General features: G+C 38.1%; 1 protein-coding gene across 1 annotated transcript in view; it reads right to left on the minus strand.

Annotated features, from left to right (window-relative positions):
- Nucleotides 1-3,034: 3,034 nt before the first annotated feature.
- The window catches only part of clstn2a (calsyntenin 2a), a 143,876-nt gene continuing 123,234 nt past the window's right edge, over nucleotides 3,035-23,676 (minus strand). The window contains exons 10-18 of the mRNA XM_053329745.1: nucleotides 15,588-15,750; nucleotides 9,286-9,452; nucleotides 8,657-8,805; nucleotides 5,231-5,436; nucleotides 4,951-5,118; nucleotides 4,471-4,616; nucleotides 4,077-4,197; nucleotides 3,456-3,646; nucleotides 3,035-3,271 (exon numbers count right to left, since the gene is read on the minus strand). Coding sequence (XP_053185720.1) covers nucleotides 3,035-3,271; nucleotides 3,456-3,646; nucleotides 4,077-4,197; nucleotides 4,471-4,616; nucleotides 4,951-5,118; nucleotides 5,231-5,436; nucleotides 8,657-8,805; nucleotides 9,286-9,452; nucleotides 15,588-15,750 — 1,548 coding nt within the window. The remainder of the gene's footprint in view (nucleotides 3,272-3,455; nucleotides 3,647-4,076; nucleotides 4,198-4,470; nucleotides 4,617-4,950; nucleotides 5,119-5,230; nucleotides 5,437-8,656; nucleotides 8,806-9,285; nucleotides 9,453-15,587; nucleotides 15,751-23,676) is intronic.

Consider the following 23,676-nt stretch of genomic DNA (forward strand, 5'->3'; position numbering starts at 1 on the left):
TTAATCACTTAACTTAAACTTACATTTATATACCTGTATATATAACTATTCAGATTCAGATGGTGATTCACTCACTGGTACACTTATTGCCAAAACAAACTCATTGACAAGTTTTAACTTTTTGTTTGTTTTCAATTAAAATTATTAACTAATGTTTATTCTATAAAGCACCATGGCTGATATTCAGTTGTACAACACCTTTTACAAAGAAAAGCAGCACCAAGATTTTTTAAAATATAGTTTAGAACTGACACGAAACTTTGAAAAATATCCTAAAACATGCACTTTTTCTTTCTTTGTCCAAACTCAGGTGATGTAGTGGTGCAGTGTGGTTTCAAATATGCATCCCTTATCGTCTGTAGAAAAAAACAAACATTATATTTAGACATTATATACAAAAATACTTGAACAAATTCAGTGATGTGATGTACGTCATACACCCTTGCACCCCCCTCTGTCCATGTAAGCTTATTATGTAAAAAAAAATGAAAACCCAGTCAAGCAGCACCAACATGTGATGAGTTCAGGCAGGTTGCCAACATCCACTCTGACAGCTTATTTATTATGTAATTTAGAAGTCTCTCAGTTTGCCAACACACACGCATACGCACATACACACATACTCTCACACACACACACACACACACAGTTAGAGAGTGTAGAGACGATGGAGAGATGTGTAGAGTCTAAAACAAGTCTTTATTGGTCAATATACAGAAAGCAGTGGGATGACCACTAAAGAGGGAGAAATCCCAACCATTTTGTTTACAAAAAAGAAAAAAGAAACAGATATATAAAATAACTGTCTTGAACATTTTTACAGGGTTTGTTTTTTATATGTAAAACAATCATTTTCTCTTTCAGAAGCACAATGTGACAAAGGGGGGACGAAGGGAAACAAGGCAGTTGTTTCACAATGATGACATCACGACCACAGGTGCTTAAAGGCCAAAAAGAGGGAGGGAAAGGTGAACAGGAGACATATCTTGATGAAAGGGGATTCTGTCCAGACATGAACAGATGAGAGTTTTGGGGTGATAACTGAGCAGAGAGGGAATGTCATCTGAATGCGACTTGAAGATTCAGAGTACTCAGATTTTCTTTCAATAATTTGTTGTAACGAGAATATAATATGGACCCATCATCAATAAAGAGTCCATTTCTGCTTGTAGTAAGAGACTGCATCTTTGCTCCAATGTTTAGCAAAGAGTCTTCATCTGAATTTAAAGGGGAACTCCATCAATTTCACACATGAATATCAGTTTACTCCTCACAGGAAGTACTACTCATGATTTTTTGTGTTAAATACATTATACAACTGATTTCATACAAAACAGGTGTATAATGTCATTTGTGGCTCTGGAGGAACCTTTGTCAAGTCTGACAGAATCACCCTGGTGATGACACTAGGGTTATTTTCTTGACTTTAACTTGAGACTTAGGTTTTTCTTTTTTTTTAACAGGATGTCTATGTTAAAAACTGGACATGTAAGGTTTAAAAAGACATTTATCAAGCAGGAATAGTCTAAGAAAAGATGCCATTAAGTTGCATTATGGGAAGTGTAGGATCCAGTTTTCTTGGAGGCACTAAATGTCAGGATATCTCTGCCTCTGCTGCTTTGATTTTGACCATTCTTCCCTTTTCTACTCTCGCAAGCTTGCCAACTTTAAATTGCTGGAGTACCCCTGTTTCTGTGTACTGTCCCTTTTTTTTTTCTTTACTGGGCCCATAATTGCATAGAGGGCTCTCTTTATTATGTAGTTCAAAACAAAGATAGGAAAGACAAGATATAGATAACGTGACATCTTTTTATAATTTCATCTGCTGAAAAAAGGAACATAACAGATCTAATCCTAAACAGCAACGGCTACATTCGGCCACAGTATGGATAGATATGTTAGAGGACACAGATGCAAACAAACCCTTTTAGTCTCCAAAAGTATTTTACAGCCAACTTTAGCCATTAGCTTAATAGCATTAATACACTTTGGAGAACCCAAAGGTGGAATATATTGACCTGGTAATAATCCTGCTTTGTACTGTATGTAAATCAGGACAAATGTGGAATGTTTACGATGAGAGAAAGTGTTTGTCTTTATTGTCCAGGCCTCTGAACCACAGCACTGTGATGCATTTGGAGAAACTCAGGGGTGGTCACACAGACTTCAAGGAAAGAAAAGTGTCAGGTTTGAGTTTAAGATGAAAAAACAGGATATACACTGAGTTATACAACTATATTAAACCGACCACACAGAGCAAAAATTATGTTAAAATATGCAAATGTTAAGTAGTTCCTTTCTGGTGTATCATCCATCTAGCTGTTAAATTCCTCCTCTGTTAATAACTCCTACAGATAATCTGTTTAAAAAATAAACAATACAAAAGTAATCTGAGAACATATTTAATTGCAAATATTAAATGTTGGGTGAAAAGCCCACACTATCCTTGTGTTTTTGTAAGAAATGGAGTGAAATGGTTTCACTCTCTTTAAGATCTGACTAATGATTGTTGCAAAGTTGGAATTAAAGTTTTAGCAGAACAGATACGGCTGATTCTGCACATATAATGAGACGACTGTGCTTGTTTGATATTCATCATATATTTTGCTTCGTTGACTGTGATATGAATAATAATGTACATGTTGCTAAGTTATGATCAACCAGATAATTGTTTTTCTGCACTGTGGGACTACAGTGATGCTGTAGTTCTGATGTTGCCCAGCAGAGGGAGATGTTTCATTAAAATGACAACCTGGGATGATTCAAACTGTTGTTTCCAGCAAAGATTGAAGAACAATTTGTGTGATTTTCTATTGTGTGTACCTATAGGTGTGCATGAAGGACTGTCTGCATGTTGTGTGTATGCGTGTTTGAGTGTGTGTGTGTTTGAGTGTGTGTGTGTGTGTGTGTGTGTGTGTGTGTGAGAGAGAGAGAGAGAGAGAGAGCGAGAGAGAGAGAGAGAAAGAGAGAAAGAGAAAGACATGATGAGTGTGCATGTGTGCAGGTATATTTGCATTTGTGTATTTGTGTGTGGTCAGTATGTAATGGAGGAACTGTCCCACTCAAGCTTTCCCTTCTGCTTTCTCCCCTTCGCCTCTTCCCTCTCCTCCTCTTCCTCCTCCTCGTCCTCTTCATCACTGTTGTCTGACTCGGTACTTATCATTCCTCCCACCTGTTCTTCATCCTCTTCTTCTTCCTCCTCCTCCTCCTCCTCCTCCTCGCGTTCTTCTTCTTTTACCTCTTCATTGAGTGTCTGATCTCCTCTTACGTTCTAGAAAAAGAGGTGTGCTTTAGTAAAAAAAACCCCATCCAGTTTACATAAGTACAACAAATACAAGTGATCTCCTTTTTGGAAGGTATAGAGGACAAATCAATGTTCATTCATATCAGCCATTTTTAACATACTGGATGAATAAAATGCTACCAAAATATCCTTAAGCCCTCAGCTCAGTTACCTCCATGGGGTTGACAGTGATGGTGAGTGCGGAATTGTCCCAGTCCACGTCAGCATCTTTCACTCCATCCTCATCCTCTCTAGACCCCTCCTGATGTGTGGTGTGGATTCTGTAGACGCCAATCACCACAATCACCACCAGGGCGGCGATACAAACCACAATAACTGCTGTGGCTGCGGGAGGTGCTGCCCCTGGAGGAGATGAAAAATATTATATTATATTATTTTGCTCTATCTGCCTTTCAAAGTTCATAGCTGAAATCTAGAGATGGAGCTACTCTGAAGTAATCCATGATCAGGCAGGTTGCAAAAAATTCCCAGTTTTACCCAAAAGTAAAAATGTCTGATATAATCATCCATTGCACTGTAAAAATGCATCTGAGCTCAGCTAAAGTAACTACAATAAGTCAAAGCTGAACCTGCAGGAAGGAAATCTACTGTAACTTGTTTGGACGTGCAACAAAACATAATTTATGATTCTATGATACATGGTTTTGGGGAATTGAAGGACAGCTGGTACAGAAAACGTAAGTGCATCAGCTAGTTACAAAATTATAGAAGTCGTTTTCAAAAATTAGCCTTTACACCATCAAATTTTCATCTCACAATATCTGTGGCTTACCTGACATGTGTGAGTTCATAGTGTGTATCATGAGTGGGTGGTGGACGGGTCTCATGTACTGGGGCTGAGCGGCCATATGGTTGATATGCTCCACTGGTGCGGAGTGGTGAAGAAGACTGACCTGCAGAGCCAGAGAAGAGTATTAACCTAAGAAAATAGGCTGTAAAACTTATGTGACAACAGAGAGACAATGCAAGTCAATTTAGTGTGAGAGCAGAAGACGAAATAAACATTTGAAGGATTGATAATTATTCAGGAAAGGACGAAGAGATAAAAGTGGAAAGTGGAAAAGAGCAGGAAGACAAAGATGGTTGATGGATGAAAGGAAGAGAATTAAACAGCGCAGGACAGAAAGAGAAAGAAGAAAGTTGAAATATGATGCAGCGAGACTGACCTCCAAGTTGAACTCATTGCTGGTATATCTCCCGTTGAGTTCAGAGCACGTGAGTCTAAACTTTCTTTCATTCAGGGAGGCAGGACGCCCATTCCTGTAGCGCACCTGCCTCAGTGCCTGCTCGTAGTGGGCCATGGAATCCACACCTACACACACACACACACACACACACACACACACACACACACACACACACACACACACACACACACACACACACACACACACACACACACACACACACACACACACACAGAGGAAGATCAGTATTACACTCATGTAGTAGATCTGCATGTCCGCCAGTATAATAAATATAACGGTAATATATTATGACAGGACTGATTTATTTATAGCTATGTTACAGTGCATAGAGGAAACGATAATCTCCTTAAATCTATTGACTACTTTTTAAAGGGGAAGTTATTTTTAAAAGTGGATCTTCCTTAAAGCAGGAGGTCCCACTTCATCAATATGTCCTACCATATATTGATATGCCAGAGGTGGAGTTGGTAGCATCCAGATGTTTTCCCAACAAAGCACTGTGATGAATCTCCAGACTCTCTCTGTCAGGATTCAGTTCTTCCCCAATCACCAGGATGTCACAGTAGTCCAGGTTATGCATGACCTCCATCACACCTGGCCTGCGGGCTATAAGCACAAAACCCCACAAATATTTGTCATGCGTGTAAAGAATTAAACATACACATTTACTGTCATAATACAACAACATCCAAACAGCACAGGCGGCCTCTCCACTCACATCCACCGAAGCTGTCTCCCTTCATTACTGTGCTGGTGATGTGAAGCTCTTTGAACGGAGCCACACCCAGCGGGCCCCGCAGGTCGCTGGCAGGCCTGACGAGTCGATTAGATCCTGTAATGGTGATTCTCGGTTCACTGGGAGGAAGGACCATAACTACTGCCTTAATGTCCGGGATGGAGAGACACGTGTCCTCCCCGAAACACCTGACACACAGAGGAAGAGAGGAGGGGGTCACAGGTTGAGACAGCACCAATGTTACTGCTTTACTGCTTATTTGATTTATCTGCAGTTATGTCATGTTTGCATTTTTGTGTATCTGTATCTTTTCTTGTTACAAATAATAATCATTAAAACAAAATAAAATAATTCCAGATGTTGAGAAAAGGATGAGACATTCCCAATTTTTCCTGATTTGTTAATCTTAAGCAATTATTCCACTCTAACAAATAAGCTTCATAAATATATACATAGATGTACACTACACTACACTAGTACTTACATTTGATCCTGTATCCTAGACAATAGAAAACATCAGTGTCTTTATCGAAGCATAACAAAGATTCCTAACATTAACTTCATGTTATATCCAGGATAACCAGTACAGAATCATACTCCATAATTCAACATTATTATTTTCTGATTTTGCCCCAAAAGTGATGTATCTGCTTTCAGTTCTAGACAAAAATTTCCTCTGTTCTTGGAGATGAGGATGTTACATAATGTACCCTGAAATTGTATTCACTTTGATATACACCTTTTATTTGTCTGAAAATTGTATCTTACAGCAGCCAAATATTACATGTTAGAGTGGATTTTCTATTACAGCAGACTGGCAATAACAATGGCAGACAGCAAAAAACTGGTTAAACTGGTTACAGTGTGAGTGTGAAAAAAATAAAATGTTGCAATAAAGTGAATCATCACTTTAAAGTGGGAGGTGAGTGCAGTTATCCATGACCTTTGCTTTCACCCATGCAGGAGTAAATACCAGTAATACTTAAAATAGGCATGCTTTAAAGGTTTAAGATTAACCCAGGCTTGTTTGAACCATTAAATATTTCAACCCCGTTGATACCCGAGCAGCATTTAACACTGAACTACTCTTTCTGCTCATCAAGACCTATAACACAAAGACAAGAAACAGAGTAAAAAGGAAAGTAATATCAATGTGTAATGGGACTAGATATTATTGTGTTTTCCTCAGTCACAGATTCAACACATCTGCTGAGTGTTAAGCTGGATATATCTGTCTTTATCTCAAGAGGAGCTGTGAAGTGTTGTTCAGCCTCTATTGCTGCTCCACCAGCTTGCTTCACCTTATTGACCAGCACACGTCCAGGCTGATTTGTCCTATCTACGTTTGCTGCTCAACAAATTAACAGGCACCGCGAGACCATGGAGACAGAAGCAGACGCATACAAGTACATGTGCTGCTAGACACATGATCAAGCACTCACATCAACACATGCAGCACACACCTAAACGCACCCTTACTATACGTATGTGGGCACACAAGTTGCGTGAGAACTAACAAATACATAAAGAGTGAGGAGAAGCGAGGCAGACACATACACACTTCAGCACACATAGATGCAACCAAGCATGCTACATTCAATGTTCCTCAGTTTAGTTATTTGAGAAGGAACAGGTCAGCCATGAGACCTGCAAAGGAAATCCAGATCACAGCTGTGCAAATGCTATTAGAAAATTCAGCTATCAGTTAATTTTAAACTAGAAATTTACTACATCTGTTCATCACTGACAAATGAGGATTTTTGATAGCTTGAATATTAATCTATATTACAACCTACAGTCAGTAACAGTTATTTTAGTGAACTGAAGTATTTTCTCTGCTAACCTGTTGTTAAATGTAGGTATCTTTTTATTCACAGTTTATTTTGAATAAAATGTTATAAAAAACACCATTTGTTACATGATATGCAATGTGAAGAAAATAAATCAAATCGTTCCACTAGAAATAAGTTATTGAGACAGCCTATTTACCTGTCCATTAACAATGTAATTGACGTTTCATGTAAGAATGTCAGTCGGTCACCAAAAACCTTCTGGGTGCTTTGAAAATCCACAGCAAATATTTTAAAAAATCCAACCATATTCGATATGCTGTTTTAGACCTGAGTGTGTGCAGATTTCTTAGCAATCTGGTGAACAGATGGCAAGATGCTTTCCTCCAGACAAGTGCTGGACAGAGAGACAGACCTTGATTTCCTAAGGATGTGCTGCTGGTGGGCCAAGTAGGCAAAGTAATTCAATCAAGCCAAATCGAGTAAGATCAAATCCAGAGCCAGACCCGCAGAAAAACAGAGACGGAGAACAAAAGGTAGACGGAAGACTAGATGCAAGCACTCAAGTCTTTCTAATCACCAGAAGGCTTAATGTCTTTAATTGGCCAGCTGGTGTGTTTGTGGTTTAATAGTTTTTACACTAATGATCCATCCTTTGCCATCTCACTGCGAGATTTGTGGTATAAAGACACATCTGACACAGCCTTGCTTAAAAAGTTTTCACCACCAGTCCTATAAACTTCTACAGGATCTATGTTTACCAATTGCTTTATTGCATTATGTATGCACCATTTCACACTAGTGTCCTAAGGATAGTTAAAGACTTTGCACTTTGTAAAGACTTAAGTCACATGAGTCAAAGAATGAAGCTGTAAAAATAACTCTGCATTAACATTCACAAGCTTTCTGCACATCATGTCCCTGTACCTCCCGATGACCTTCGGATGAAGCAAAGGAGACATTAAATTGTCTAATGTTAGCTAATTCTGGGTGATATACATAGGTATCATATGGTATATTTCCATTGTACAACCCATGAGATTAAATACCACTGAGTCATGTAAACATACAGATAAAACCAAAAGGCAATGACCACACACGCACACACACACACACACACACACACACACACACACACACACACATACACATACACACACGCTTGCACAATATGATATATGCAGCTGATCTACAGCATAGTCGATAAAGATTTTTGAAACTTTTATTGGTTCTTCTACTGTTTCCAGTAGCTTAGATGTAAATAAAATGATTATTTAAGAGTATTGTCAGCTTTGCCAGTCTGTAAGTAATACTAGTATCAGCTAAGTAGTTGGAGATTATAATACAAATATTAAGCAGAACAAATGTCATCAGTCCAACAGAACAATTGGTGGGTGTGAACATGGATGTCTACATGGACATCATAGAAGAGAATGAAGTGTGTGCCAACAGGAATTCCAATCTCTTTTAAGGAGGAAACAGAGAGGTTTCTGATGTGCACTAACAAACTGCTCCAACAGAGCTGCTTAATGACCCAATAGTTGAACTGGACAACTACAACTAATAAAAGTAAAAATATGCTCAAACATTGTGGATATCTTTGTATTAGAGTACTCACTGCACAGTAGTGGCGATGTGTAATCGTCGCAGACCAGGCGTAGGGAACTGGCGAGAGTTAATGTAAGAGACTTTGGTCATTGCTGTGTTGATGCTGTCCACATCCTGTCCTTCTACCACCAGCACAGACTGTGCAGGGTTAAAATGGAACTGGAAACAAACACAGACACAAAAACTACTTATGGTGAAAGGAAACTTAAAATCCTGATTCAACTACAGATTTAACTCACGGACATGATGAGGAAAACCATGTACCAAAGAAGAAAAGCGTGTTTTAACTGCATACTAGTGGCCTAATATTCATTTTCTCCTTGATCCTCATAATCATGCCTGTGTTTTGTTTTTTTATTATAATTCACAGTCTCTGTATAGCTCTTTGGTCAACATTTAATTTATCAAACATGCTCTAAATTGAATTGACTCCACTAGTATGACATAAATCCTGAACTGGACACAATGTTTTACTTCCTTGTGTGTTGTATGTGTGTGTGTGTGTGTGTGTGTGTGTGTGTGTGTGTGTGTGTGTGTGTGTGTGTGTGTGTGTGTGTGTGTGTGTGTGTGTGTGTGTGTGTGTGTGTGTGTGTGTGTGTGTGTGTGTATTGGTAACCTCGTCTTCATTTTTCCACGCACCTTGATGTCCTTAGCAAGGCTTTCAAGGGAATTGATATCAAGGCCTTCTTTGCAGGCCTGCAAACAGGAGATAACCTTCTGGGTTTCAATGCGGCCTGGTCGGATTGTCAGACCTGACAGGCTGCCATGGAAATACTGGGTGAACCTTGGGGTTGCTACTTCACCACCTAATGAGAAAGAGGGGAGAGGAGGAGAAGAGAAAAGAAGACAAACGTACAGGAGAAAGTGGAGAAGTGAGATAAGAGAAGGTTAAGGATAGGAGTGGAAAGTGAGGAGTAGAAGGGCAAAAAAGGACAATTGGATCAAAACAGATTGACAACATCATGTAATATGTATGTTTCCAAGGGAAAAACACACAGTTTTCTGAAAATAACATCTGTGAATCTACTTCAGAAAAAGCTTACAAGCCCCAAAAGGTAGCAAGCTATGAAGAATTTAGTAGTTATTTTTCCCCGAGTCTACAAGGGAGGTAAGAAAATAAGCATGAGAGACAATTCTGACTCCAGTTCTGACAAGAAATAGATGTTCCTGAATTGTCTTGACACTGAAATATCATTTTTCTACTAATGTGCATTTATATGCAGACAGCTACCACTGTCAGTGTTTGCATATATTATATATAACATCATATTTTAGGATATAAATATTAAACTGTTTACTGTAGTTGACAAATACAAATGTAAAGAGACAGACTGTGAGTAACTAAATAAAGAAAAACAATTCTTGCCATTTACGAAATGCTTGTTGTTAAGACTATGTCTGTCTGGCTACAGTCACACTAAATATGTTGTGGGAGTAGGTGGCAACAACTGTGTGATACTGTTGAATAAAGATAAAAACCTGTATAACAATAGATGGCATTGCGTGAGTAAAAGCAAGCCTGCACGGTTCAAACAAATGTTGTATGACAGACTTTCAACACCTGGCACAACAGCGGTTATTTTGACATTTCCTGTCAGGTTCAGGCAAGGAATTTGATGCATGAATTTGACAGATGTAATGCGTGCTTGACCTGAAACGCTCTGCAACTGTCACAGCAAGTAGGGAGTAAATCCTTTCATACAAAATAAATGGAAGCTCTAGTTGAAGCCAACGTGCTGGCACAGTCTGAGTGTCCGAGGTATCAGAGCACTGCAGTCTGTGGGGTCTGCTCCATCACAAATTCAGTCAAGGCCTGACATCTCCTTAAAAGGGTTTTCTTGGTCCTCAGCACCTGATGTTGTAATAGGAGCCAGTGCAATTTCTCTGATGAAGTGTGTCATTCCCACAAAGTCATATAGATCAAGTCCACTTTACACAAATTACTTTCAGAGTGAGTTCCTCAGGTCATCTATGGCTTGTACATTTTTGAGAAATTGTAGCAACATTTAGGTTAAGTCTACTTTATGCAACTACTTTATATACCAGAATTTAATATCTTCTTATACTTATACCATATCAGTCAATGTTCAAACACATCACTGTAGCTCAATGTGTGTTTGTAGAAAATAGCCTGTTACACATTTACATTGAAGTTCTTTAGACATGTACTTTTTCCAATGATGCACTTTATTAACTGGAATACCTAATTTGGACAATAATCTAAACAACAATAACATTATTGGATCATTATTTCCAAATGTCAAGTAAATAATAATGTGTTTAGTAATGAGATTAAACTGACAACTTACGTATTCACCAAAACTTGCAATTATTAAGATTGATAATTACAAACAACTAGTGATTTCGTATTTTGTGTTCAAAATGACACACTCTAAAGTGAACTACACTGACAATCAATGCAAAACATCTTTTTAAAAGTAGATATGAAAACATGTACAAGAAAAACAAAAAACAGGCATAGTTTCTCTGATTTCACAGATATTGTATGACTGTGTTTGAAAGTTGATTTGATGGCTTTAAACATATTTGATTATATGTCATCTTGAAAAAAATGGAAAAAATAATGATAATAAAAACTCAGGGATTTTGTTGTCTGATGTCAGTAACTCAGTAGACTAGAGTTTCTCCTGAAACAGGCTTGGGGGCATGGTAAACAGTAATAGCAGATATTATGAGGAACAGCAGCTACCAGTTAGCCAGCATACAGGGCTGGATATGAATCATACACTAGAACTGTTTACATGTTCAGCCGAGAGCGAATATCCCGTCACAGACACACTGAACAACTGCCTTCAGCACACTGGGCAGCTGGAGAGTTTTACGGCACATTTTACAAGAAATGAGACTGCATACAAACTATTTCTAATAAGTATTTGTTTATTTTATATATGCCAAGAGGAATAAGAAAGGCTGTCTGCAGTACAAAAATAACTATTAAGTAACCTTAACATTGTTTTTGATTGATTATCCCCATCTTTGTTGTCTCCTCCCCCTCTTTTTAATCAGAGCGTCAGTCCAGTTTGTGATTATGTTTATCTCTCCTGGAAATGTGATGTGCAGGGAAACTCCAGTGGGTGGAGATAGATGATGCAGATAAACAATGGTGCAATTTTAGGCTGCAGTTCATATTCCTCGAAAACCATTAGGAGCAACAACCTACTGTATGTGAACACTAATAGCCATGTAAACAACATTACAGCATCTGGTATGCTCTAAAACAGAAGAAATTAAAACAGACAGACACTACAGAGGTTCAGCCACACTCAATCACCAACAAGCTTGGTGGCAGTGAGATCTTTGCTTTCCTATGCCCTGTTTACATCTGTAGGGGTGTAGACAGCGCTAAATAGTGTAAATGACCATCAAGATGCATTTTGATCTGATCAGTTACACCACTGCTGATATAGTCTGGGATGCATTTACAGGAAAATATGTCATCATTGTAGGACATGACGGTTGTTTTGGCAAAAGGATGCTAGTGGTTAAAAATGATGATGATGTACATGGTTGGAGTAATCTGAACAGTTGGAATAGCCCGCACATGTTCCTGAAACATTTTTATTAGCTCTTTAGCCCGCACTAAAACAAATCTTCAGTCACTTGTCTGATGTTATAACTGTGCACAGGGCCCTTTTACCTTCTATCAGAAGTGACGTAGGCAGCAATGAAATCTGTGCACAAGTGGTCAGCTCAAGACCAATAATAGAGACAGCAATGTGTCTCGGGTGTCCACTTGTGATTGGATCACCCGTGAAGCATGTTAATGCCAGGTGTAAACAGGGCCTTATTGGATTATTGGACTAATCAGCCCATGGGCTTCATGACACTTTTTGATTGCTCTGTTTGTTCTGTGCATGTATGCAGAGTCAGCTTAGCCTCAAGTCCTAAAAACACATATGTGTAACAAACTGATTCCCCATCCCCATTTCACTGATGAAAACTTTTCTGCTGCAAGAGGTCAAGGTCACACCTTGAAGCATTTTTTAAAATTATACTTGAAGGCTATTTTTCAGCTAAACAATATAATAACCAGAAAATAGTGACACAGTGCAAAAAAAGTAACATATTGTTGAGCTTTGTCAGTAACTGAGCACTAAATTGCTGTGGCTGCATTTTACTATAGCACTTTCTTTTAATATAGTCGCACATCACATACATATTAAGATGATGTGGGAGCCCTGGAGAGCAGCAGGATTGCTGCTGTACCACCTGGTGTCTGGCAGAGTGAGTCATTTTCCTAGTCTGACTGCCCATCATCTCCCTTTCCCTCTCAAAATGTAGAAATATTCATCTTCATTCTGCATTTTATTCTCTATAGTCATTTGTCTGACAAACACATTATTAAAAGGTTTTCATCAAGGCAAGGTCTTTGTATTTAATGAATAAATGGGAACTAATATTTTTAGATTGCTTGTGTCTAGACATGCATGTGTGTTTTTATAGATCCATAAATGAGAGAAATGAATGAAATAAAAGAACAAGAGGAAGAGGACACATGTTGCATAGCAGATCTTGCACAAAATATTAACATAAAGGGAGCCTTAACAGCTATGACCTTCTTGAAACTATTTCTTTCTTTTTTGACTAAACCAGTGAAGAATCTACCAGTGGTTCAAATTTAGATTGAACAGCTTCTTATCTAATTCATTCTAATACATTTCATTATTTTGATATGATTAAATGCAATCAGGAAAAAAAATACTATACTACAAATGTACAGTACTGTTTGTCCAAGTAAGCAAGGATATTTGCACATTTTCAGTTCTATAGGCTGAGACTGTAAAAAAGATGAACGGTATTTTCAGTCTGTTCTTTGTCCTTTTCATCAAGCTTCCCTTTGAATCTCTGGCAACGAAGCCCAGGCAGTTCACCTTGCAATTTTGTTACTTGAAAACACACATTTCAGAGAAAGACTCACACACACACCCTGCCATCAATTGTGAGGTTCAGAATGAAATATGATGGTAGCGGCATTTTCACTGGATTGTCATTGAATCAATACATCTGCATGATTTCAATATTTTAAAGGTTTTGAGTTTTTTCCAAGGACCAGTGCGCTCCTTCAACTGGACCTCGTTCAAGCTTGTTTTCTTACAGAACCTTGTGATGACACACATTATGACTCACCATAAACACGTGTAACTAATAACATTAACAACTGTAATAATTGTGATCATTTCATTTAGCTGTTCCAGTTCCTTGGCCCTTACATTGTGCATGTTGGCTCAGTGGCATATCTTACTGGGACACCTAAATGAAACACAGCCATAATTAATCTTGTTAGTTACACCGGAGCTTTTCCTCAAAATGAAAAAGGTTTTATAGATAACCTTTAATGTGAAAACAAATATTGTTTATGCTTGTCGCAGTGCACTGGGAAATTAAATGTGACTGCTCATTTCTCATTTTGCAGAGTACTAAAAGCATGCTAAAAACTATCTGTTACCTCCATGTATCTTGTTCTTTTGCATTAACTGCTGATTCTCTAAATATGCTGATGATGTATATTGATTCATTTTTTCACTTATTGCCTACATAAAATTACCAAGATGCATTTTTTGATGCCTACACTTGGTATTTTGATTAAATATTTGTATACTATGGGGGTTGCTATGAAATATCCCAACCGCTCTCCTGTTTCACATGAAATGAGAGAGCAAACACACATTTCCCTTCCAAACTTATAGGCAGCTTATCACTACAAAACACTGCTTTAAAATGCCACTAACAACCAAAACATTTTTCTAGTTAACCTTGTATGACAACATGCGTCTTGTTTTTGCTTCCAATGCAGTAAAAGTACCATCTGAATGCCTTTCAGACCACATGTCTCATCATTATGTTGTTAATTGTGAGGAAAAGGGGATGGTGAAATGAAAGACTCTGAAAGGCAATCTTGCTCACTAATGGCCTGCAAAGTTATCAGTTGCGGCTTAGTGAAGCTTAAAGCGGCTTCATTGGGATGTAATAGCTGGCAAAGTTGTCCTCCATTCACTCTAGCTAATCCTTCCTTCAGGGCTTTCTCTCACAATCTGAGATTCATGGAAAGAGGCAGCAAGAGAGGGCTGTGTAAGTCAAGGAAGAAAATGATGACGACAAAAGGAAAATTGCAATCAGGCGTAGGATGAAAAGAAATTTAACCACCAAACCAAAATGCCATCAGGATTGAAGCTTTGGATGATACTGGTGTTGTGTTATTCAGTGTTATGAGTGTGATTTAAGCAAGCTGCAGAACGGATCACTGCTGCCTCTATCTGCCCTCCTGTAAAGCACTTTTTTTTATAATTATTCTAGTCATAAACATGACAGCGGGGGAGCTCTTATTCATCCCAATGTGATCACTACTCGCTCTCGTTCCCTGCCACTGGAACTGACACACAAAATTTCCTGTTTGATACCCACTCCACTCGTGCCTAGCCATTTCAAAAGAAGAAATTCTCGCAGCCCCGGGGCATAAATCTTAATCTTTTTATTTACCCTAACAATAAGTCTCTCTCTCTCACTCTCTCTCATTTTCATTTTCAACATCGTTTGGCTGCTGTTGATGCATTTTCCAGGTTGGTCCCTTTGACATATAAAAAAAATGCTGTGTTTTTTTGTTTATGCACCTACAATGTGTGCATTTATCTCTTGGAAACTGTTGCATTACATTTCATTACACAACACAACATATTAATTTCATGATTTTATGTGGAGCAAATGAACATATCACATTAAATTGAACAGGCTGCTCCATAGCTCCATATGGAACAACTGTCATGTTATAGCATGCAATTACGGTATAAAATAATAAACAAAACCAACAACACAATGTTGTAGCACTTTGTATGTCATTCCTGTCTGATTTCAGCTTCCCTTTATGCCTGCATTATGATAACGCTACAGTACATATTATTACATAGTCAGGCACATACACTGACCTTGCCAGCAGGCGCCCACAGTCAGCTGCGTATCAATCTTTGAGGCGTGGATTGGCCAGTCATCTGTCACCAGATAGGGTTCATAGGTCACACCATCCACAAATAGTGTCACTGCAGGAAATTCGACGTTGATCACATAATAGTGCCATTCCTTGTCACAGATCTGCAGATGGGAAGAGGAAGGACATCATGATTCATTACCTCAGCTCCAGTTCTTTCTGCTCTGTGTCCACTTTTTATATATTCAAATAAGGAAATATTTCTTGGGTTGTAAATATGCAAAAATAGGGCAGCTTTAAAAATACATTACTCTGGCAAACTAGATCCCTTTTTCGAGGGTCTTATTTAGGTTAGGAGCATTTTTCCATAGAGGATTATGTTTATGGGGATGCTGTTATGAAAATGATGATGCTTACTCCAATCATGCAGCCGAAACGGTAAGAGCATCCTTGAACATTCCAGCCTTTCTACCTTCAAGGAAAGAGATTCAACAAATTCCTCTCGTCATTTCTGGATCATTTGCCCCCTGTCATCAGATAGCTAATGAGATTTCTATCTAATGAGGTGTTCATTGAAGGCATATGATGAGTGACAAACATGACTGCTGAGGAGCCGTGCAACATGAAACTTTTATCAACCGTCGCAAACATTCTTTGATTATTTGGAGAACATGTAACGACACATCCTGCTCTCTCCGTCTATCTCTTGTCACCCCCTGCCTCTCTCATCCACCACCAAATACAAACACACTTCCCTCCTACCTGCAATATGTCACTGCATATTTGCAAATATGTAATGACACATTCTGCATGTAAGTCCCTGCAGTCGTGCGGTTGTTAGTAAGACAGAAAAGAGTAGACCTGACACGGCCAGCTGGGGTCTTTCTGTGTGTTTCCTACCACGCTCCAGGGAGTTTCCTCCCACAGTTCAAAGACACACAGGTTCAGGTGAACTAGAAATTTGAACCAGCCTGTAGGTGTGAATGTGAGTAGGGTTGTGCTAGACTTGTTTCTCTCATGTGGGATGTAAAATAGAGATAGAGACACATTCCTATGTTTATTTGGGAGTGAAACTGGTAATTACAGTAACTCCATGACGACATGAATATGACATAAGCCTGTGATTGACCTGTACCAGTCAAATGCTTGGACACACCCACTCATTTTTCTTTATTATTACCATTTTCTACATTGTAGAACAATACTGAAGATATTAAAACTATAAAATAACACATATGGCATTAAGTAAGATTTTTTTTTTTTTTTTTTTTTAAATATTCCTCATATTTTAGATTCCTCAAAGTAGCCAAACTTAGACAAAATTTAAGATTTATATGTCATATTCTGCGAAACATTTTAGATCTCATATGCTGTAAAATGGCTAAATAAAAATAAATCTGGCTTTTACAAATAACATATCAGTGTCACAATATATCTAAATCACAGGAAGATGTGCAAATACCCTCAGCCTAACCCACCTAAACTGTAACTGTATTTCCTTTCCATTTATGTTCACAAATACAGTTTCAAAGCTTTTAGTAGCCTAGTTATTGTTCCTGCTGTCCTGTCTATAGCATCTGTGCCCCTGTAATCAGCTTGGTGTAAAAGATTTGGCCGAATTAACATTAAACTATTTATTTGCACTAAAGAGGATCAAATCTGCAGTTTAAAGATGCACAGATAAAAAAAACAGCAGGAAATCATACAGCATACAGATAGATTTACTTTGGTTGGATTCATTTTTAAGGCTCAGTAGCCACACACAGATAGTCTACAGCCACTGGTAGTTCATTTCAAGCTGTGATATGAACTAATGGGGTTGAGACCTGTGTTAGATCAACCAGGAATCTCCTGGGATGTTTGATTTAGAGCATGGACCCTTTACAAGTGTGAAGAGACAGAAATTCCCACTGGACACACTTTCCACACAGTATCAGATCTCCCAGCAGATATTGGGATGTCTCTGACTAGTTTTTATGCTGTTCTATGGATCATTACCTCTTATGACCATATTATATGCATCTGTATCCCCCAATTCAAGCTATGACAGTTTGATTTGGTTGTTGCTACAATGCTTTGGAGCTCAGTTTTGTTTTGTGTGGGGTTTTTTATATAACAATTCATTGTAAAAACCTTTTTCTTTTGCTACAGTGGTTTAAATAGCAGAAGAATACATTGTATAAGAGCAGAATAATCAAAACTATGGAAACAATTTTAGTATAATTCAACTACTATTTTAAAGTATAATATATGTTTTTAATCTTCAGCACATATGTTCAAGTATTACAGTATATTAAATGTTACTGACAATGGCAGCGCGTTTTAGTTTCATCAGCTCACATTCAGGATTTGGATGTGCACTTGACTAGAAAAACAGAATGAATTGCTATTTAACTGCTGACTGCCTGTGGAGGTGATTGCAAAGTTACAGGCCTCTACAATTATCTCTACTGTTTGTGTAGGTGACCGTTTCTGCTATACTGCACTTAATATTCCCAAAGTAGTGATTATGTTGTGATTATACAAGCATGAACAGCTAATAGTTCAACAGCTGCACTATAAATGTTTCTTCAATGAAAAAAACACCAAACAGAAATCTAACAAGGAGAAAAAATGTGTCTGACAGCGAGAGAAAAATACATACCCTGCCATTTTCTGCTACAGTTAACACCCAATCACTTTCACTCTTTCAGTCTATGGCACTAACAATAGTGAGCTACCTCTCTGAATATTGGTATTGGGTACCACTGACTTCAATCAAATCACCCATACTGTAGTAGTGATGGGGGTCAAATACTGGAATTATCTTTTTGGGGCAAGTTCAAAAACAGCTTTCACAAAAAAATCTATCAGAATGTTCTTTTAATCCTGTTTTTATATTTGACACCAGGGCTTGAAAAAGAAATAAGAAAGTGGTTATAATTGTAACCATGATGACCTTATTTTAATCCAAACCCTGACTTAAACAAGTTTGTGTCTAAACCTAACAAAACCTAGTGGTATATGTAGCAATGTATTTTGTTGTTTAATTTGCAGGACCTTTTAATACATTTTTGGCAAGACCGTAAGTCATCTCGTTATTGATCAACTTTACTGCATATCATGTAGTGCAATATATATTTGCACATACAGTATCTGACAACTATAACTACTGAGTTTGTTTATGTTGCTGACTTGAGAAATCATACTGTTACACTTGCAAATGCACAGACACACACACACACACACACACACACACACACACACACACACACACACACACACACACACACACACACACACACACACACACACACAGATCATTAGTAGATACCATCACCAGTGCTCTTTGTACTGTTGAGGCATGTTTGTATACACTTTGCTTGTCTGAAGGCACATTAGTTAGAGAGAGCTTGAAAGCATTTCTCCTCTGCAACAGTATAACAAGACAATGAATGCTGAAACACTGTAATGAGCTGGTCCCCAAGCAGGTTACAGGCCTGCTTAGGAAGAACACAATCATCTGATCCCACTAGGGAGAGAGACACTGAGACAGGGATAGAAACAAACACAGAAGCAAAGGAAGAGACTAAGAAGCTGCCGCTGCAGTCTGGATAAATTCTATACCACAGTACATCTCTTGTGCTGCAGTTTGGACTTTAATTTAAACTTTGGTTTTGTTTTTCATCACTGTGCTTTCTAGGGGATCACATCAAGCACTCACAGTGAGAGGATCAGTTTTGGTAATCTCCCACTCCCAAAGTTGACTATTTTGTTTTGGATGAAACAACTTTTGTGGACAAATCAAGGAAAAATTGTCATTCATGATAAACTATAAGTTGATCATGCTTTGAAGCCAAAAACATAAACATAACCCATTTGAATAGAAGTGTGGAAAACAGCAACAGCATTTTCACTGATGAAAAATTTGGAGCTTTTCCTTCAAATGGAGCAGATGTTGACCTAACTATAAAACCCTCTTGACAGAATGAATAGCTTTATTTAAAACAGTACCAAAAGGGTGAAGAACATTTGGCCTCTCAGCGAGGCAGGGTCACTGAACTTGGCCAAAGACTTGAACATGAACTAAAAACAAGCTGAGTGCAGCAAAAATGGAAGATGCTGGGACACCATGAAAGAAATTGGACATAAAAAGGGTACAGAAGGAAGTAAACTTTTTCATGTCCTGGTTCTTAAACATACTGCATCTTCAGACCAAGCAAGGACATTAAGACTGACAGGATTCACAGAGCACACTTTCCATGTCAAGTGATTGCTTTTTTCTTTTCATGTATCTTCTTAACATTATTCCACTTAATGTGAAGAGCATATTAACCATGTTATCAAACATCAAGAAATGTCAGACCTTTCTTTAAGAAACCCACCTTCAACACTTTCAGAGCATATTAACACCCATGATATACCCACACAGGTGCTTTCAATTATTTTGTCTGATTAGACCTCTTCACGGGACTGTGTGGGTGTGTACAGCCTGTGCTTGATTGAACTCTCCATCACTGACATCTTATTTTTATTGCACCTCTCAAGTCAGGACAGCTTACGTCTTTGTCATTACATTTTTCATAGCAGACATTTTTAATGAGTAAAAATAAGTGAAAACACTTATTAACACCTGTATGACGGTGCTAGGATTTTTGATTAACAAGAAGATGGATAGGGAAGCTGTTTTACTCATTTGACAAGGTGTTATATTCACAGTTGTCACTGCTATGAATTTCTGTCTGACTTCATTTACGGCAAATATGCAATCTTTGGATGCATTCATGCTCTGACATTACATAAAAAGCTTAGTTTTTATCCTAAAATCTTTTGTTGACTTACTGTAGCTACATTGCCTTTTTCTCTTTTGTTTCTAACCCTAAAAATAACATGTCACTTCCCAGGTCCAAAAGTCCAAACAGCAATCATGTTTAAAAGACCTGGGTTGATAAAAAAAAGGGAACATCCTCTACCCTTTGTATAAAGAACAAACAATCTCCTCCATCAGGTTCTCTCTAGGATAAATTACTTACTTTAAACAGTCCTAGATCTTGGCCTATGTTGGACAGGATCAAGGATTGTATAATTGTTACCCAGACATTTTCTGATGATTCCTGTATTGTTGTAACAATCTTGCTTCCTTATAAATATTCAGCTCGCAGATGCTGCCGACTAAACCCATCCTTACTGAGTCAGATTCCCTTTGTCGAGTATATTACCATGCAATAGGAGTGTTTTATCGCTGAGAATAAAACACCAGAGATAAGCCCGTTTATCTTGTAGAAATCTGTCAAGGCATATTTACGAGGAGCTATTACGTCTTATACATTGGCACAAAAGAAGGAAGATCATACCAGCCGGTTGTGCCTAAAAATTACTATACAGTCAGCAGGCTGAATTTAAAGGAACTCTGGCAAAGCAATTTGATGCTGCCTGCTCTACGTTAGACTGACTACTAACAGGGTAAGTCGAGTCCAATTTTTTATTTTTTCATATGTAGTAAGTAATTCATTGTAATAGTAATAATAATGACACTAATCAAACATGACTCCTCATTCACAGATATCAATGTTGCACTTTATATCTGCTGACATAAACAGAATAATAAGGGGTCGAGTGTATTTGATGCACTGAAGAGAGAGAGGGTGAGACTTTCTAAAATGGATACAAATCATAACACTATTATTTATGTTCTGTTTTTTTGTGACTAACAGCAACCGACAGGTATGCCTGCTTAGACCACTGAACCACTGGCCGAGACCATCAGGCTGCCTGCTGATATGAAGGGTATAATGAGTGGTACAATAACTGACACTGACTGGAGCATGAATTTATTATTTTGATATTGTACTCTCCAAAGCTATTAAGTATTTGATCATCTTTATGAATTTAGCACTCTCAAGATTAATTTCAGTAAATCTGAAGCTTCACCTCTAGGCACTGCTATGCCTCTTCTCCTCGTCTCTGCTGTGTCATGTGCCCTTGTCTGAACTACTTCTCTCTGCTCTGCCATTCTTCAGCTATACCCACCTCCACCTCATCACTCCCTCATAACTTATACCTCTCTTCTTTCCCCTTTCATCTCCTCTGTTCCTGTTCACATTTCTCTCCTCTTCTCTACTCTGCCACTGTTATGGCACTGCATTATTGATGCCAGGCTATTATATTTCAGTGTGGTGGTTGAGAAGAACAAGAGGGTGTGAAAGAAAGAGAAAAATAGTGAATGAAAGAAAGAAAGAAAGAAAGAAAGCCAGAAAAAAGCAAGAAAGCAAGAAAGCAAGAAAGCAAGAAAGCAAGCAAGCAAGAAAGAAAGAAAGAAAGAAAGAAAGAAAGAAAAGGGTTTAGTAAAATGCTAAACAGCATGTGAGTAAAAGGGTTAGGGTTCTTGTAGTATAAAAGCAGCTCTATCACTGATTAACTGTGATGGGCACAAAGCTAAATGTAAGATGAAGTGCACTAGTAAGCAAACTATGTAACACCCACAGCTGTACCTGCTCCACTAGTTGAAAAGAAAGTATAACCCATAATATATAATTCAAAAATAGTTATCTAAATATTGCATCACAATTGACTTTTATAAGTTTCGCCAGAGTATTCCAAAAAAGGGAGGCTAACGCAAGATCTGATTCATGTCAGCTATACAACTGAAAAAGCTAAGAAAAGAAAGATGTGAGGCCTAAGATTAACTAAGATCAATGCAAGACATGTTGCCCACTGCAAGTCAAAGGTCTGCTTTGAAATTGTGTTTTGCTGCAGGACTTTTGAAATCTCTGTGTGTCTGTCTCTTTTGCAATGTCTTCTCTGTTCTTACTTAGCTTAAGTAGCCATGTACCAATCAATTATCTAAATTTCACCTTTATGTTCACTGAAAAATCAAAGTAAGGCATTAAAGCAGAATGGAAAGACAATGAGACAGAGGGATGGAGAGGAAATAGGGAAATGGAAACAAGCTGTCAATGCATTAGTATGCTGACTGAAGGCTTATGTGGTGCTTATGGAGCACTCAGCAGACATGCTGAGTGCTCTAGAAGTAGCAAATAGTAGCATTAAGGGCCCCACCTTTTACACACATACTCTCACACCCACACGCACACGCAAGCACATGCAAGCACACACACACAGAGTAACATCCATCACCCTGTAGTCTCAGCACGCAAACACACTGCAAAGGCATTTACATTTAGTGAGATGGTGCAGCTCTACATAGGAGTAACAAAGGAAGTGCCTAAAGGAGACAAAGTACAGCTGAGCTCTCAAATGAGGTCATTTGAAAAATAGAAGCTAGAAATAAAATAAACAGACACACTGAAATGTATACGCTAGAGGCAATGCTCAATATTTTCTCTGTTGCTCTGTTTTTTTCTGTTTTGCTTTCACAGAAAATGAAAGAAAAATGTCTGTTTCATCATTGCCAGCTCATGCTTATTTATACTTCTGTAAATGTGCTGCGTATTGAATCTTTGCAATAGGAAGTCATACAAAATTAGAGTGATTCATAGCTGACAATATTAAAACTGAAAAGTGAACACAGCAAAGTCAGAAAACACATGATGCTGACTGAAACAAATGATGGATTTCAGACAACACAAAGCATTCACTACAAGGACTATTTCACAAAAAGCAACAAAGATCTTATTCTACTGGTTTCACTATAAACTTTTGAACTCTCACTGTTGCCTTTGCTTTATATTTTGAAAAGGTACTCCAATCCTTACTGCTAATTCTAAACATTTTAAGAAACAAATTGTGAATTTAAAAAGTGAACTGAAACATTTATCTGCTAGGCTTGAATGTTTGGAGATGGCACTAAATCACACTTTGAATAGACACTTCAATCTGTCCTGATATCTGCTGCAAACACAAAGAGAAGCAATACAGACTCTCTCACACACACACACACACACAACACCACCAACACCATCCAATTAATCTCCTGAGAAACAATAGGAGGTTTCTAATCACCACAGCACAGAGAACAAGCCATGGTACTACACGCATGGTAATAATAGGAAGATAAGACAGATAATAGTAGATGCTGTACAGACAAGCAATGGGGATAATTTTGTACTACCCCCCAACAGTCAGTCAGTATAATCAAACTTAGACATAAA

The sequence above is a fragment of the Scomber japonicus genome, chromosome 12 (assembly GCF_027409825.1).
Source record: "Scomber japonicus isolate fScoJap1 chromosome 12, fScoJap1.pri, whole genome shotgun sequence".
Classification (NCBI taxonomy): domain Eukaryota; kingdom Metazoa; phylum Chordata; class Actinopteri; order Scombriformes; family Scombridae; genus Scomber; species Scomber japonicus.